Source organism: Stegostoma tigrinum, chromosome 2 (assembly GCF_030684315.1).
Source record: "Stegostoma tigrinum isolate sSteTig4 chromosome 2, sSteTig4.hap1, whole genome shotgun sequence".
NCBI classification, from domain to species: domain Eukaryota; kingdom Metazoa; phylum Chordata; class Chondrichthyes; order Orectolobiformes; family Stegostomatidae; genus Stegostoma; species Stegostoma tigrinum.
The window spans coordinates 161,912,837-161,928,342 of NC_081355.1; the positions used below are offsets into that span (position 1 = coordinate 161,912,837).

Consider the following 15,506-nt stretch of genomic DNA (forward strand, 5'->3'; position numbering starts at 1 on the left):
GTACAGGCCATTCGGCCCTCAATGTTGTGCCGACCTGTCATACCGATCTCAAGCCCATCTAACCTACACTATTCCATGTACGTCCATATGCTTATTCAATGACGACTTAAATGTACCTAAAGTTGGCGAATCTACTACCGTTGCAGGCAAAGCATTCCATTCCCTTACTACTCTCTGAGTAAAGAAACTACCTCTGACATCTGTCCTATATCTTTCACCCCTCAATTTAAAGCTATGCCCCCTCGTGCTCGCTGTCACCATCCTAGGAAAAAGGCTCTCCCTATCCACCCTGTCTAACCCTCTGATTATTTTATATGTTTCAATTAAGTCACCTCTCAACCTTCTTCTCTCTAATGAAAACAGCCTCAAGTCACTCAGCCTTTCCTCGTAAGAGCTTCCCTCCACACCAGGCAACATTCTAGTAAATCTCCTCTGCACCCTTTCCAAAGCTTCCACATCCTTCTTATAATGCAGTGACCAGAACTGTACACAATACTCCAAGTGCGGCCGCACCAGAGTTTTGTACAGCTTCACCATAACCTCTTGGTTCCAGAACTCAATCCCTCTATTAATAAAAGCTAAAACACTGTATGCCTTCTTAACAGCCCTGTCAACCTGGGTGGCAACTTTCAAGGATCTGTGTACATGGACACCGAGATCTCTCTGCTCATCTACACTGCTAAGAATCTTACCATTAGCCCTGTACTTTGCCTTCCGGTTACTCCTACCAAAGTGCATCACCTCACACTTGTCCGCATTAAACTCCATTTGCCACCTCTCAGCCCAGCTCTGCAGCTTATCTATGTCTCTCTGCAACCTACAGCATCCTTCGTCACTATCCACAACTCCACCGACCTTAGTGTCGTCTGCAAATTTACTAACCCATCCTTCTATGCCCTCATCCAGGTCATTTATAAAAATGACAAACAGCAGTGGACCCAACACCGACCCTTGTGGTACACCACTAGTAACTGGTCTCCAGGATGAATATTTCCCATCAACTACCACCCTCTGTCTTCTTTCAGCAAGCCAATTTCCGATCCAAACTGCTATATCTCCCACAATTCCATTCCTCGCATTTTGTACAATAGCCTACTGTGGGGAACCTTATCGAACGCCTTGCTGAAATCCACATACACCACGTCAACCGGTTTACTCTCATCTGCCTGTTTGGTCACCTTCTCAAAAAACTCAATAAGGTTTGTGAGGCACGACCTTCCCTTCACAAAACCGTGCTGACTATCCCTAATCAATTTATTCTTTTCTAGATGATTATATATCCTATCCCTTATAACCCTTTCCAACACTTTACCAACAACTGAGGTAAGGCTCACTGGTCTATAATTACCAGGGTTGTCTCTACTCCCCTTCTTGAACAGGGGAACCTCAGCCTTTCCTCGTAAGACCTTCCCTCCATACCAGGCAACATCCGACTAAATCTCCTCTGCACCCTTTTCAAAGCTTCCACATCCTTCTTGTCATGCAGTGACCAGAACTGTACACAATACTCTCATTTGCTATCCTCCAGTCATCTGGCACTATTCCTGTAGACAACGACGAGTTAAAGATCAATGCCAAAGGCTCGGCAATCTCCTCCCTGGCTTCCCAGAGGATCCTAGGATAAATCCCATCCGGCCCAGGGGACTTATCGATCTTCACTCTCTGTAGGATTTCTAATACCTCTTCCTAGTGAACCTCAATCCCACCTAGTCTAGTAGCCTGTATCTCAGTATTCTCCTCGACAACATTGTCATTTTCTAGAGTGAATACTGTTGAAAAATATTCCTTTAGCGCTTCCCCTATCTCCTCTGACTCCACACACAAGTTCCCACTACTATCCTTGATTGGCCCTAATCTTACACTCGGCATTCTTTTATTCCTTAAATACCTATAGAAAGCCTGAGGGTTTACCCTGATCCTATCTGCCAACAAGTACTCATGTCTCCTCCTGGCTCTTCTGAGCTCTCTCTTTAGTAACATGTAATCAAGAAATTACAGATCAGTGAGTCTGATAATCCTTTATTCATGAACAGGATGAAGGTATAAGTGACCAGGCAGCATTTATTGTCCATCCCTAATTGCCCAGGGGACAGTTCAGAGTCAACCACATTGCTGTGGGTCTGGAGTCACATATAGGCCAGACCCGGTAAGGATGGCAGTTTCCTTCCTTAAAGGACATTAGTGAACCAGATGGGTTTTTCCTAACAATCGGCAATGGATTTATTGTCATCATTAGATTCTTAATTCCAGATATTTATTGAATTCAAATTCTACCATCTGCCATAGCAGGATTTGATCCTGGGTCCCCGGAATGTTATCTGGATCTCTAGATTAACAGTCCCGCTATAATAACATGAGGCCATCGCCTCCCCATTGATTGTGGCAGTATACTCGAGCCCACTAAAGAATCACTAACAGCAGAGCACTTGGAAAACGGCGACAAGATCGAATAGCCAGCATGGATTTACCAAAGGGAAATTAGGCTCAACAAATTGACCGGAATTCTTTGAGGATGTAACTAGTGGAATTGATCATGTGGAACTCATGGTTGACTTGGACTTTCATAAAGCTTCTGAAAAAGTCACATATTTAGAGATTATTGTGTAAAATGAAAGTGCGTGGAATTGGGGTTGTGTACTGAGATAGACAGAGAACTGAATTGGTAAACATGAGACAGACAGTAGGAATAAACTGGTCTTTTACCCAAGTCACAGTGACTCGTGGGGCACCCAGCTATTCACAGTACACACTAATGGTTTAGATTGGCGCTGTGACTGTAAGTAGGCATGCAGGTGCAGCAAGTCGTGGTAAGAAGCTAAAAGGTATGTTGGCCTTCATTGTGAGAGGTTTTGAGTGCAGGAGCAGGGATGTGTTGTTGCAGTTATACAAGGCCTTGTCGAAACCACACCTGGAGTATTGTCTGCAGGCTTAGTTTCCTTATTAAGGGGATGCTCTGGCGATGGAGAGAGTGCAGTGAAGGGGTTACCAGACTGATTCGTGGGGTGGCAGGACTGATGTATGAGGAGAGACTGAATCAGTTGGGACCACACTCACAGTAGTTTAGAAGAATGAAGGGGTGGTTGGAGACAGGGGGCGGTCTCATAGAAACCTATAAAATTCTAACAAGGCTAGGCAGTGTAAATGCAGGAACGAAGGATGTTCCTGATGTCCTAAGAATAAGGGGATAAACCACTCAGGACTGAGATGGGGAAGAATTTCTTCACCCAGAGAGTTGTGAACCTGTGGAATTCTCTCCCACAGGAAGCTTTTGCGCCAGTTCATTAGATATATTCAAGAGGGAGCTGGTCGTGACCCTGCTGCTAAAGGGATCAAGGGGTATGGGGAGAGGGTGGGAATAGGTTACTGAGATTGCATGATCAGCCACGATCACACCGAAAGATGGTGCCGGGCTTAAAGAGTCGAGTGGCCTACTCCCACACCTACGTTCTATGTTCCTATGTTTCAGAACCTGTGGTCATAGTCTAAGGATACAGGGAGAGCCATTTCAGACAGAGATGAGGAGAAATATCTTCAGCCAGGGAGTGGGGAATTCACTGCCGGAGAAAACAGCTGAGGTTAAAGCATTGAATATTTTCAAGAAAGAGTTAGATCTGGTTCTTAGGGCTAAAGGGACCCAGGGGTATGGAGAGAAAGCAGGGACAGGGGACTCAGTTGGATGATCATGTGAAGTCAATAGATGTGGAGCTGGAAAAGCACAGCAGGTCAGACAGCACCCCAGGTTCAGGAACGTCAATGTTTCAGGCCAAAACCCTTAGTCAGGACTGGGGAGGGGGAAGCGGAGGGGGAAGGGAGCCCAGAAATAAGTATAGGGAGGGGGATGGGGCTGGGTGGAGGGTAGGTGAATGGGAAGATGGACAGGTTGAGGGTGGAGAGACTTTGAAGCTGATGCTGCCCTATCTGCATCACCAAACTCTCCTCCCCCAACCTGTCCATCTTCTGACCCACCTATCTACTCCACCCTATCCCACTCACCATCCACCTGCATCCACACATCACCATATAACCTATCCTCCCCCCAGCCCAATCCTACCTCCACACCCATCCCTCTATTTATTTTTGGGCTCCCTTCCCCCTTCTCAGTCCTGACAAAGGGTTTTGGCCCAAAACGTTGACGTTCCCGCTCCTCGGATGCTGTCTGATCCGTTGTGCTTTTCTAGCTCCTCGTTTGTTGACTCTCGCTTCCAGCATCTACCGTCCCTTACTGTCTCCATGGTCATGTTAAATGGCAGAGCACGTTCTTCAGTTCAACCACATTTGGAGTACTGTGTATAGTTCTGGTCGCCACATCACCAAAAGGATGTGGATGCGTTGGAGAGGGTGCAGAGGAGGTTCACCAGGATGTTGCCTGGAATGGAGGGTGCTAGGTATGAAGAGCGGTTGAGTAGAAAAGGATTATTTTCATTAGAAAGATGGAGATTGACGGGGGACCTGATTGAGGTCTACAAAATCATGAGGGGTATAGACGAGGTGGATAGCAAAAAGCTTTTTCCCAGAGTAGGGGACTCAGTTACTAGGGATCATGAGTTCAGAGTGAGAGGAGGAAAGTTGAAGGGAGATATGCGTGGAAAGTTCTTTACACAGAGGGTGGTGGGTGCCTGGAACACGTTGCCAGCGGAGGTGGTAGAGGCGGGCACGATAGTGTCATTTAAGATGTATCTGGACAGGTACATGGATGGCCAGGGAGGAGAGGGATAGAAATCCTTGGAAAATAGGCAACAGGTTTAGATAGAGGATCTGGATCGGCGCAGGCCCGGAGGGCCGAAGGGCCTGTTCCTGTGCTGTAATTTTCTTTGTTCCTTGTTCTTTGAAGGGCCAAATGGCCTGCTCCTGCACCTCCTTTCCATACTTTTGTGTCTAATTGTAACTGGACAATTCACTGGAGGAGGAGGCTCCACAAATATCCCCATCCTCAATGATGGAAGAGCCCAGCACATCAGGGCAAAAGATAAGGCTGAAGCATTCACAGCTATCTTCATCCAGAAATGCCGAATGGATGATCCATCTCTCTCTCCTCCAGTGGTCCCCAGCATCACAGATACCAGTCTTCAGCCAATTCAATTCACTCCACGTGATATCGAGAAACAGTTGGAAACACTGGATATTGCAAAGACTATGGGCCCTGACAACATTCTGCAATAGCACTGAAGGCTTGTGCTCCAGAACATGCCAGTCCCCGAGCCAAGCTGCTCCAGCACAGTTACAACACTGGGATCTACCCGACAATGTGGAAAATTGCCCAGGTATGTCCTGTACACAAAAAGCAGGACAAATCCAACCTGACCAGTTACCATCCCATCAGTCTCCTCCTGGTCCTTGTTTGTATAATCGGGAAGAGGCCACTCAGCCGTTTGATCCTGTTCCACCATTCTATTAGATCATGGCTGACCCTCATTTTAACCTTGACTCTATATTCCTGCATATCCCGCATAATCTGTCACCCTCTTGGTCATCAAGAATCTATCTACCTCTGCATTAAAAATACTTAAAGGTTCTGCATCCACTCCTTTTGGAGGGAGAGCATTCTAAAGATACTTAACCCTCTGAGAGAAATAATGTTTTATTGTCTCTGTTTTAAATAGGCAGTCCCAAATGGTGAGCCCTCTCCCTGTCTGTGTTTTGCTGATGTGAAGCTGCATGAGGGACAGGACTAACACACACAGCACCTTAAATCTGCTCACCTATCCATTAGGGCCACATCCCTCAGGAGCATCCACTCCACTTGCTGAACATATTCTGTAATTCCCAGAGAGATTTCTGTGGAACTAAAACAGAAATTGCTGGAAAAGCTCAGCAGGTCTGGCAGCACCTGTGAAGGAAAAATCAGAGCTAATGCTTTGGGTCCGGTGATCCTTCCTCAGAGCTGCTCTCTCATGGATATCCTCAAAAACATTGAATGCTTAAATGACATCAAACAGGATCCAAAACTATAATCAAGTGAAATCCATCAACTGTCTCTTCCTCTCTCTCCTTCCTGCACTTTCTACCTCTCCTGCATCCTTCCTTTCTCTCTGTCTCTCACTCTGTCTCTCTGTCCTTTCTGTGTCTCTCACTCCCTCGCTCTATCTTCCCTCTATCTCTTTCTCACCCCCTCTCTCTCTTTCTCTCTGTTATCTGATCTATTCAGGAACTGGTTTTTGATGCTGTCTTTGTGATTGTTGGGCTATCGGTAAATTATCTTTACATTTGGCTCCCAGTTCTGGCAGAATCTGCGAAGACCTCACTGAGAAGTCCCAGGGAAGAGCAGAAGATCCGTCACTTTTTTGCTCCAGAATATGATGGTAAATGGGTAACACGGTGGTTCAGTGGTTAATGCTGCTGCCTCACAGTGCCAGGCACTCGGGTTTGATTCCGCAACTCTCTGTGTTTGCACATTCTCCCTGTGTCTGCGTGAGTTTCCTCCGGGTGCTCCAGTTTCCTCACACAGTCCAAAGATGTGCAGGTTAGGGTGGATGGCCGTAGGAAATGTGGGGCGACAGGGGTAGGGTAGGGCAGAAGTTCTGGGTGAGATGTTCTTTGGAGGATCATTGTGGACTTGATGGGCCAGATGGCCTGTTTCCACACTGTAGGGATTCTATGAAATGTGACTTTGTCCCGAAGCTGCAGGAAGCACCCTACCGAGGGGAACAAAGCTCAGCCTGACTGAGTCTTCATTGAAGAATTGATCATTCGCAGCTGAGGACAGGGATGGGTGAAAGATCAGAGATTGGGATCATTACTTGGGATCAGTGTAAGGAAAGTTGGGCCAGGACATAGAGCTTTGGATCAGTGGGACCTTGGAACTGTCCTTGGGGAAATGGGCTGTATAGAAGGGTCATACCAGAAAGGAGCTGGGACTCTGTTCCTTGTTGGGTGGGGAGTGGGCAGGTAGTGTTACTAGAGAAGGTTTATATTAATGCTGCTGTCTCAGATAAATCAGAAAAAAAGGATTTGTTACCAAATCTGTAACTGCCTTCAAAGAATCCCAAACACCTCCTTCAAGGTCCATTCCCTCCCCCGCCGACACTCAGTCACAGCAGTGTGTACTATCTACAAGATGCTCTGCAGAAATTCACCAAAGACCCTCCGACAGCACATTCCCTGGCAGGAATTGAACCTGGATCTGCATGAGAGCACATGGGTCCCTGGATAAGTTGCATCATGGTAATCCCACTGGGCCACCATTACTTTGAGGATACTTGGAGCAGACTTCCCCCTGTTGTTATTCACAGGAAAGATCCTCCCAGAGCTTTGTGATTGATAACTGTGCTCACATGATCACACAGGGTCATAGAGATGTACAACACGGAAACAGGCCCTGAGGTCCAACTCATCCATACCAGCCTGATATCCTAAATTATGGACAGCAAAAAACTTTTCTCAGAGTACAACGGGACCTTGATCGATGGGCCAATGGGTCGAGGAGTGGCAGATAGAGTTTATTTTAGGTAACTGGGAGGTGCTGTATTTTGGGAAGGCAAATCAGAGCAGGAATTACACACTTCATGGTAAGGTCCTGGGAAGTGTTACCTGAACAGAGAGACCTTGGAGCGCAGGTTCAAAATTCCTTAAAAGTGGAGTCGCAGGTAGACAGGGCAGTGAAGAAGGTGTTTGGTATGCTAACCCTTATTGGTCAGTGCATTGAGTATCGGAGTTGGGAGGGTCATGTTGTGGCTGTACAGAGCATTGGCTCAGCCACTATTGGAATACCGTATGTAATTTCGGTCTCCCTGCTATAGGAAGGGTGTTGTGAAACTTGAAAAGATTTATAAGGATGTTGCCAGGTTTGGAGGTTTGAGTCACAGGGAGGAGCTGAATAGGCTGGGGGCTATTTTCAGTCAGAGACTGGGGGGGTGACTGCATAGACATTTTTAAAGTCATGAGGGGCCTGGATAGGGTGAATAGCCAAAGTCTTTTCCCCAGGGTGGGGGTGTGCAAAACTAGGGGGGCATAGGTTTAAGGTGAGAAAGGAAAGATTTAAAAGGGACCTAAGGGGAAGCTTTACCACACAGAGGGTGGTGTGTGTATGGAATGAGCTGCCAGAGGAAGTGGTGGAGGCTGGTACAGTTACAGCATTTAACAGGCATCTGGATGGGTACATGGATAGGAAGGGGTTAGAGGTATATGAGCCAAATGCTGGCAAATTTGCTTTTTTTGCTGTTTTCATACATTGCTTCTTGCTGTTCCTCCCTGTGTTTCTAGGTCAGGGTAAGGACACAACCGCTCTGGATATTTTTGCGTTCGGAATCTGTGCCTTAGAGGTAAGAAGCTGAGAGGAATTGTGAAGCAGGTACCAATCAGAATCACATACACCTCGATCAAATCTCCCTCACTGCCCCCTGCTCCGAGGAGATTCTCCAACTTCAGTCAGTAACTGAAGTCCCTCATCCCTGGAACCATTCTGGGAAATCTCTCTGCACCGTCTCAGGGGCCCCCACATTGATCACGATTTGTTGTTTACACAGAGATAATGGGAACTGCAGATGCTGGAGAATCCGAGATAACAAAGTGTGGAGCTGGATGAACACAGCAGGCCAAGCAAGGTCTAGACCCGAAACGTCAGCTTTTGTGCTCCTGAGATGCTGCAGGGCCTGCTGCGTTCATCCAGCTCCACACTTTATTATCTTGTTGTTTACACACCCTGCTTGGCTGTTATTCAAATCTTTCACAATGCCTAATGGTTCGACTGTCAGTCTCTCTGCGTCAGTCGGTGTGCGTCAGCCTGTGTGTCAGTCAGTGTGCGGGTGTCAGTTCATGTGCGCCAGTTGGTGTGCAGATGTCAGTCTGCGTGTGTCAGTCAGTGTGTGGCTGTCAGTCTCTGTGAGCGTCAGTCAGTGTGCGGCTGTCAGTCTCTGTGTTTGTCAGTCGGTTTGCAGCTGTCAGTCTGCGTGTGTGTCAGTCAGTGTGCGGGTGTCAGTCTGTGTGTTTGTCAGCCGGTGTGCAGCTGTCAGTCTCTGTGTGTGTCAGTCGGTGTGCGGGAGTCAGTCTGTGTGGTTGTCAGTCGGTGTGCAGCTGTCAGTCTCTGTGTGTGTCAGTCGGTGTGCGGGAGTCAGTCTCTGTGTGCATCAATCGATGTGCGGCTGTAAGTCTCTGTGTGCGTCAATCGGTGTGCGGCTGCCAGTCTGTGTGTGTCAGTCAGTGTCAGGCTGTCAGTCTCTGTGAGCGTCAGTCAGTGTGCGGCTGTCAGTCTCTGTGTGTGTCAGTCAGTGTGTGGCTGTCAGTTCATGTGCGCCAGTTGGTGTGCAGATGTCAGTCTGCGTGTGTCAGTCAGTGTGTGGCTGTCAGTCTCTGTGAGCGTCAGTCAGTGTGCGGCTGTCAGTCTCTGTGTTTGTCAGTCGGTTTGCAGCTGTCAATCTGCGTGTGTGTCAGTCAGTGTGCGGGTGTCAGTCTGTGTGTTTGTCAGTCGGTGTGCAGCTGTCAGTCTCTGTGTGTGTCAGTCAGTGTGTGGCTGTCAGTCTCTGTGTGTGTCAGTCAGTGTGCGGGTATCAGTCTGTGTGTGTCAGTCGGTGCGCGGCTATCAGTCTCTGTGTGTGTCAGTCAGTGTGTGGCTGTCAGTCTGTGTGTGTGTCAGTCAGTGTGCGGGTATCAGTCTGTGTGTGTCAGTCCGTGTGCGGCTATCAGTCTCTGTGTGTGTCAGTCAGTGTGTGGCTGTCAGTCTGTGTGTGTGTCAGTCAGTGTGCGGCTGTCAGTCTGTGTGTGCGTCAGTCGGTGTGTGGCTGTCAGTCTCTGTGTGTGTCAGTCGGTGTGCGACTGTCAGTCTGTGTGTGCATCAGTCGGTGTGTGGCTGTCAGTCTGTGTGTGTGTCAGTCGGTGTACGACTGTCAGTCTGTGTGTGTGTCAGTCGGTGTGTGGCTGTCAGTCTCTGTGTGTGTCAGTCAGTGTGCGGGTATCAGTCTCTGTGTGTATCAGTCAGTGTTCGGCTATCAGTCTCTGTGTGTGTCAGTCAGTTTGCAGCTGTCAGTCTCCGTGTGTCAGTCGGTGTGCGGGTGTCAGTCACTGTGTGCATCAATCGATGTGCGGCTGTCAGTCTCTGTGTGTGTCTGTCAGCGTGCGGGTATCAGTCTGTGAGTGTCAGTCGGTGCGCGGCTGTCAGTCTCTGTGTGTGTCAGTCAGTGTGCGGCTATCAGTCTCTGTGTGTGTCAGTCAGTGTGCGGGTATCAGTCTGTGAGTGTCAGTCGGTGCGTGGCTATCAGTCTCTGTGTGTGTCAGTCAGTGTGCGGCTATCAGTCTCTGTGTGTGTCAGTCAGTGTGTGGCTGTCAGTCTCTGTGTGTGTCAGTCAGTGTGCGGGTATCAGTCTGTGTGTGTTAGTCGGTGCGCGGCTATCAGTCCCTGTGTGTGTCAGTCAGTGTGCGGCTATCAGTCTCTGTGTGTGTCAGTCAGTGTGTGGCTGTCAGTCTCTGTGTGTGTCAGTCAGTGTTCGGTTATCAGCCTCTGTGTGTGTCAGTCAGTTTGCAGCTGTCAGTCTGCGTGTGTCAGTCTGTCTCCGGGTGTCAGTTTCTGTGTGCATCAATCGATGTGCGGCTGTCAGTCTCTGTGTGTGTCTGTCAGTGTGCGGGTATCAGTCTGTGTGTGTCAGTCGGTGCGTGGCTATCAGTCTCTGTGTGTGTCAGTCAGTGTGCGGCTATCAGTCTCTGTGTATGTCAGTCAGTGTGTGGCTATCAGTCTCTGTGTGTGTCAGTCAGTGTGCGGCTATCAGTCTCTGTGTGTGTCAGTCAGTGTGTGGCTGTCAGTCTCTGTGTGTGTCAGTCAGTGTGCGGGTATCAGTCTGTGTGTGTCAGTCAGTGTGCGGGTGTCAGTCTCTGTGTGCATCAATCGATGTGCGGCTGTCAGTCTCTGTGTGTGTCTGTCAGTGTGCGGGTATCAGTCTGTGAGTGTCAGTCGGTGCGCGGCTATCAGTCTCTGTGTGTGTCAGTCAGTGTGCGGCTATCAGTCTCTGTGTGTGTCAGTCAGTGTGCGGGTATCAGTCTGTGTGTGTCAGTCGGTGCGTGGCTATCAGTCTCTGTGTGTGTCAGTCAGTGTGCGGCTATCAGTCTCTGTGTATGTCAGTCAGTGTGTGGCTATCAGTCTCTGTGTGTGTCAGTCAGTGTGCGGCTATCAGTCTCTGTGTGTGTCAGTCAGTGTGTGGCTGTCAGTCTCTGTGTGTGTCAGTCAGTGTGCGGGTATCAGTCTGTGTGTGTCAGTCAGTGTGCGGGTGTCAGTCTCTGTGTGCATCAATCGATGTGCGGCTGTCAGTCTCTGTGTGTGTCTGTCAGTGTGCGGGTATCAGTCTGTGAGTGTCAGTCGGTGCGCGGCTATCAGTCTCTGTGTGTGTCAGTCAGTGTGCGGCTATCAGTCTCTGTGTGTGTCAGTCAGTGTGCGGGTATCAGTCTGTGTGTGTCAGTCGGTGCGTGGCTATCAGTCTCTGTGTGTGTCAGTCAGTGTGCGGCTATCAGTCTCTGTGTGTGTCAGTCAGTGTGTGGCTGTCAGTCTCTGTGTGTGTCAGTCAGTGTGCGGGTATCAGTCTGTGTGTGTTAGTCGGTGCGCGGCTGTCAGTCTGTGTGTGTGTCAGTCAGTGTGCGGCTATCAGTCTCTGTGTGTGTCAGTCAGTGTGTGGCTGTCAGTCTCTGTGTGTGTCAGTCAGTGTTCGGCTATCAGCCTCTGCGTGTGTCAGTCAGTTTGCAGCTGTCAGTCTGCGTGTGTCAGTCGGTGTGCGGGTGTCAGTCTCTGTGTGCATCAATCGATGTGCGGCTGTCAGTCTCTGTGTGTGTCTGTCAGTGTGCGGGTATCAGTCTCTGTGTGTCAGTCGGTGCGTGGCTATCAGTCTCTGTGTGTGTCAGTCAGTGTGCGGCTATCAGTCTCTGTGTATGTCAGTCAGTGTGTGGCTATCAGTCTCTGTGTGTGTCAGTCAGTGTGCGGGTATCAGTCTGTGTGTGTCAGTCAGTGTGCGGGTGTCAGTCTCTGTGTGCATCAATCGATGTGCGGCTGTCAGTCTCTGTGTGTGTCTGTCAGTGTGCGGGTATCAGTCTGTGAGTGTCAGTCGGTGCGCGGCTATCAGTCTCTGTGTGTGTCAGTCAGTGTGCGGCTGTCAGTCTCTGTGTGTGTCAGTCGGTGCGTGGCTATCAGTCTCTGTGTGTGTCAGTCAGTGTGCGGCTATCAGTCTCTGTGTATGTCAGTCAGTGTGTGGCTATCAGTCTCTGTGTGTGTCAGTCAGTGTGCGGGTATCAGTCTGTGTGTGTCAGTCAGTGTGCGGGTGTCAGTCTCTGTGTGCATCAATCGATGTGCGGCTGTCAGTCTCTGTGTGTGTCTGTCAGTGTGCGGGTATCAGTCTGTGAGTGTCAGTCGGTGCGCGGCTATCAGTCTCTGTGTGTGTCAGTCAGTGCGCGGCTATCAGTCTCTGTGTGTGTCAGTCAGTGTGTGGCTGTCAGTCTCTGTGTGTGTCAGTCAGTGTGCGGCTATCAGTCTCTGTGTGTGTCAGTCAGTGTGTGGCTGTCAGTCTCTGTGTGTGTCAGTCAGTGTTCGGTTATCAGCCTCTGTGTGTGTCAGTCAGTTTGCAGCTGTCAGTCTGCGTGTGTCAGTCTGTCTCCGGGTGTCAGTTTCTGTGTGCATCAATCGATGTGCGGCTGTCAGTCTCTGTGTGTGTCTGTCAGTGTGCGGGTATCAGTCTGTGAGTGTCAGTCGGTGCGCGGCTATCAGTCTCTGTGTGTGTCAGTCAGTGTGCGGCTGTCAGTCTCTGTGTGTGTCAGTCGGTGCGTGGCTATCAGTCTCTGTGTGTGTCAGTCAGTGTGCGGCTATCAGTCTCTGTGTATGTCAGTCAGTGTGTGGCTATCAGTCTCTGTGTGTGTCAGTCAGTGTGCGGGTATCAGTCTGTGTGTGTCAGTCAGTGTGCGGGTGTCAGTCTCTGTGTGCATCAATCGATGTGCGGCTGTCAGTCTCTGTGTGTGTCTGTCAGTGTGCGGGTATCAGTCTGTGAGTGTCAGTCGGTGCGCGGCTATCAGTCTCTGTGTGTGTCAGTCAGTGCGCGGCTATCAGTCTCTGTGTGTGTCAGTCAGTGTGCGGCTGTCAGTCTGTGTGTGTGTCAGTCAGTGTGCGGGTATCAGTCTGTGAGTGTCAGTCGGTGCGCGGCTATCAGTCTCTGTGTATGTCAGTCGGTGTGTGGCTATCAGTCTCCATGTGTGTCAGTCAGTGTGCGGCTATCAGTCTCTGTGTGTGTCAGTCAGTGTGTGGCTGTCAGTCTCTGTGTGTGTCAGTCAGTGTGCGGGTATCAGTCTGTGTGTGTCAGTCGGTGCACGGCTATCAGTCTCTGTGTGTGTCAGTCAGTGTGCGGCTGTCAGTCTGTGTGTGTGTCAGTCGGTGTGCGGCTGTCAGTCTGTGTGTGTGTCAGTCGGTGTGCGACTGTCAGTCTGTGTGTGTGTCAGTCGGTGTGTGGCTGTCAATCTCTGTGTGTGTCAGTCAGTGTGTGGCTGTCAGCCTCTGTGTGTGTCAGTCAGTGTGCGGCTGTCAGTCTGTGTGTGCGTCAGTCGGTGTGTGGCTGTCAGTCTCTGTGTGTGTCAGTCAGTGTGCAGGTATCAGTCTGTGTGTGTCAGTCGGTGCGCGGCTATCAGTCTCTGTGTGTGTCAGTCAGTGTGCGGCTATCAGTCTCTGTGTGTGTCAGTCAGTGTGCGGCTGACAGTCTGTGTGTGTGTCAGTCAGTGTGCGGCTGACAGTCTGTGTGTGTGTCAGTCGGTGTGTGGCTGTCAGTCTGTGTGTGTGTCAGTCAGTGTGCGGCTGACAGTCTGTGTGTGTGTCAGTCGGTGTGTGGCTGTCTGCCTCTGTGTGTGTCAGTCAGTGTGTGGCTGTCAGTCTCTGTGTGTGTCAGTCAGTGTGCGACTGACAGTCTGTGTGTGTGTCAGTCAGTGTGTGGCTGTCAGTCTGTGTGTGTGTCAGTCGGTGTGTGGCTGTCAGTCTCTGTGTGTGTCAGTCAGTGTGTGGCTGTCAGTCTCTGTGTGTGTCAGTCAGTGTGCGGCTGTCAGTCTCTGTGTGTGTCAGTCAGTGTGCGGCTGACAGTCTGTGTGTGCGTCAGTCGGTGTGTGGCTATGTGTCAGTTGCTATGTGACACTGTTATTGCACACCAGCTTGTGGGTTTACTGTTGTGTGAATGTTTTGTGGTTTTCTGTCAGATGGCTGTTTTGGAGGTACAGAGAAATGCAGACAACAGTGTGTCGCCTGAATCCATCGCCAATGCCAGTCGATCGCTTGGAAACCCTTTGATGAAGGTGAGGACTGGCTCTAACATGGCATCATTCACTCTGGCACCACATTCAGGAGCATTGTCTACACAGAGACTGGAGGGTATGCATCATTTCTGCTAGGAGGACAGAGTACATTTTCTGTACATTGAGAAGAAGGGAATGTATACGTTGAGGGGATAAGGTATAGATCCTGTGAGGTGAAGGAGGTTCACGGTATGAATAGGAGGTGAGTTACTCGCTGCAGTATTCCCAGCCTCTGGCCCACTCTCGTAGCCGCTGTGTTCATGTGGTGAGTCCAGTTGAGTTTCTGGTCAATGGTAACCCCCGGGATGTTGATAGTGGGGGATTCAGTGATGGTAACACTGTTGAATGTCAGAGGGTGGTGGTCAGATTCTCTCTCTGCCCACTCTCGTCCAGCGGGGATGGTGGTTTCTGCTCTTTGCCACCTCAGAGAATCACATTCCCGGCTGGATATGGTACATTTGGATTTTCCAAAGGCCTTTGATACAGTAACTCAGTAAAAAGTTAGTCCTCGAAGGAAATCTGATCGAGCTTTTCAAAATCAGGAACAGGCTGGACAGAGCAGCTCGGGAAAAACAGTGGTAATGGGAACTGCAGATGCTGGAGATTCCAAGATAATAAAATGTGAGGCTGGATGAACACAGCAGGCCCAGCAGCATCTCAGGAGCACAAAAGCTGACGTTTCGGGCCTAGACCCTTCATCCCCGGGAAAAACAGTTCCTGCTTGTAAAAGGGTCAAGATTTGCAGGGGCATTGATTTAAAGTAATATGTAAACAAAGTGAGAGTGGTGTGTGAGAAAATATTTTCACACGGCATGTGGTGAGGTTCTGGAATGCACTGCCTGGAAATGTGGTGGAAGCAGGTTTAATTGGAGCATTGGAGGATCATTTGGATGGAAATAGCTTGCAGAGATCTGGGAAAAAGGCAGGAGGTTAGCATTGGGGGATAGAACTGGTGCATGCCCGATGAGCTGAATGGCCTTCACGTGAGCCAGAACAATTCTATGATATCATAGACCGTAAGAAAAAAATGCAGAATTAGGCCATTCAGTCCATCACCATTTGATTGTGGCTGATATGTTTCTCCACCCCATTATCCTGCCTTCTCCGTATAACCATTGAATCCCTTACTAATCGAGAACCTATCTGTCTCTGTCCAATTTACACTCAGTGACGTAGCGATGAGTTACACAGAGTCACCATCCTTTCGCTGAAGAAATCTAATTAGATCCCGTCCACTGCATCTCCTATGTCTAACTTGCTTGTTACCTCCTCAAAGA

General features: G+C 49.4%; 1 protein-coding gene across 4 annotated transcripts in view; it reads left to right on the forward strand.

The window, feature by feature from the left end:
- The window catches only part of LOC125463111 (nuclear receptor-binding protein 2-like), a 91,945-nt gene that overhangs the window by 42,974 nt on the left and 33,465 nt on the right, over positions 1 to 15,506 (forward strand). For 3 of the 4 annotated variants that reach the window (XM_059641004.1, XM_059641012.1, XM_059641009.1), the window contains 3 exons: positions 6,216 to 6,299; positions 8,200 to 8,258; positions 14,134 to 14,229. In XM_059641004.1, coding sequence (XP_059496987.1) covers positions 6,216 to 6,299; positions 8,200 to 8,258; positions 14,134 to 14,229 — 239 coding nt within the window. The remainder of the gene's footprint in view (positions 1 to 6,215; positions 6,300 to 8,199; positions 8,259 to 14,133; positions 14,230 to 15,506) is intronic. The other variant, XM_059641014.1, reaches the window with a different exon arrangement.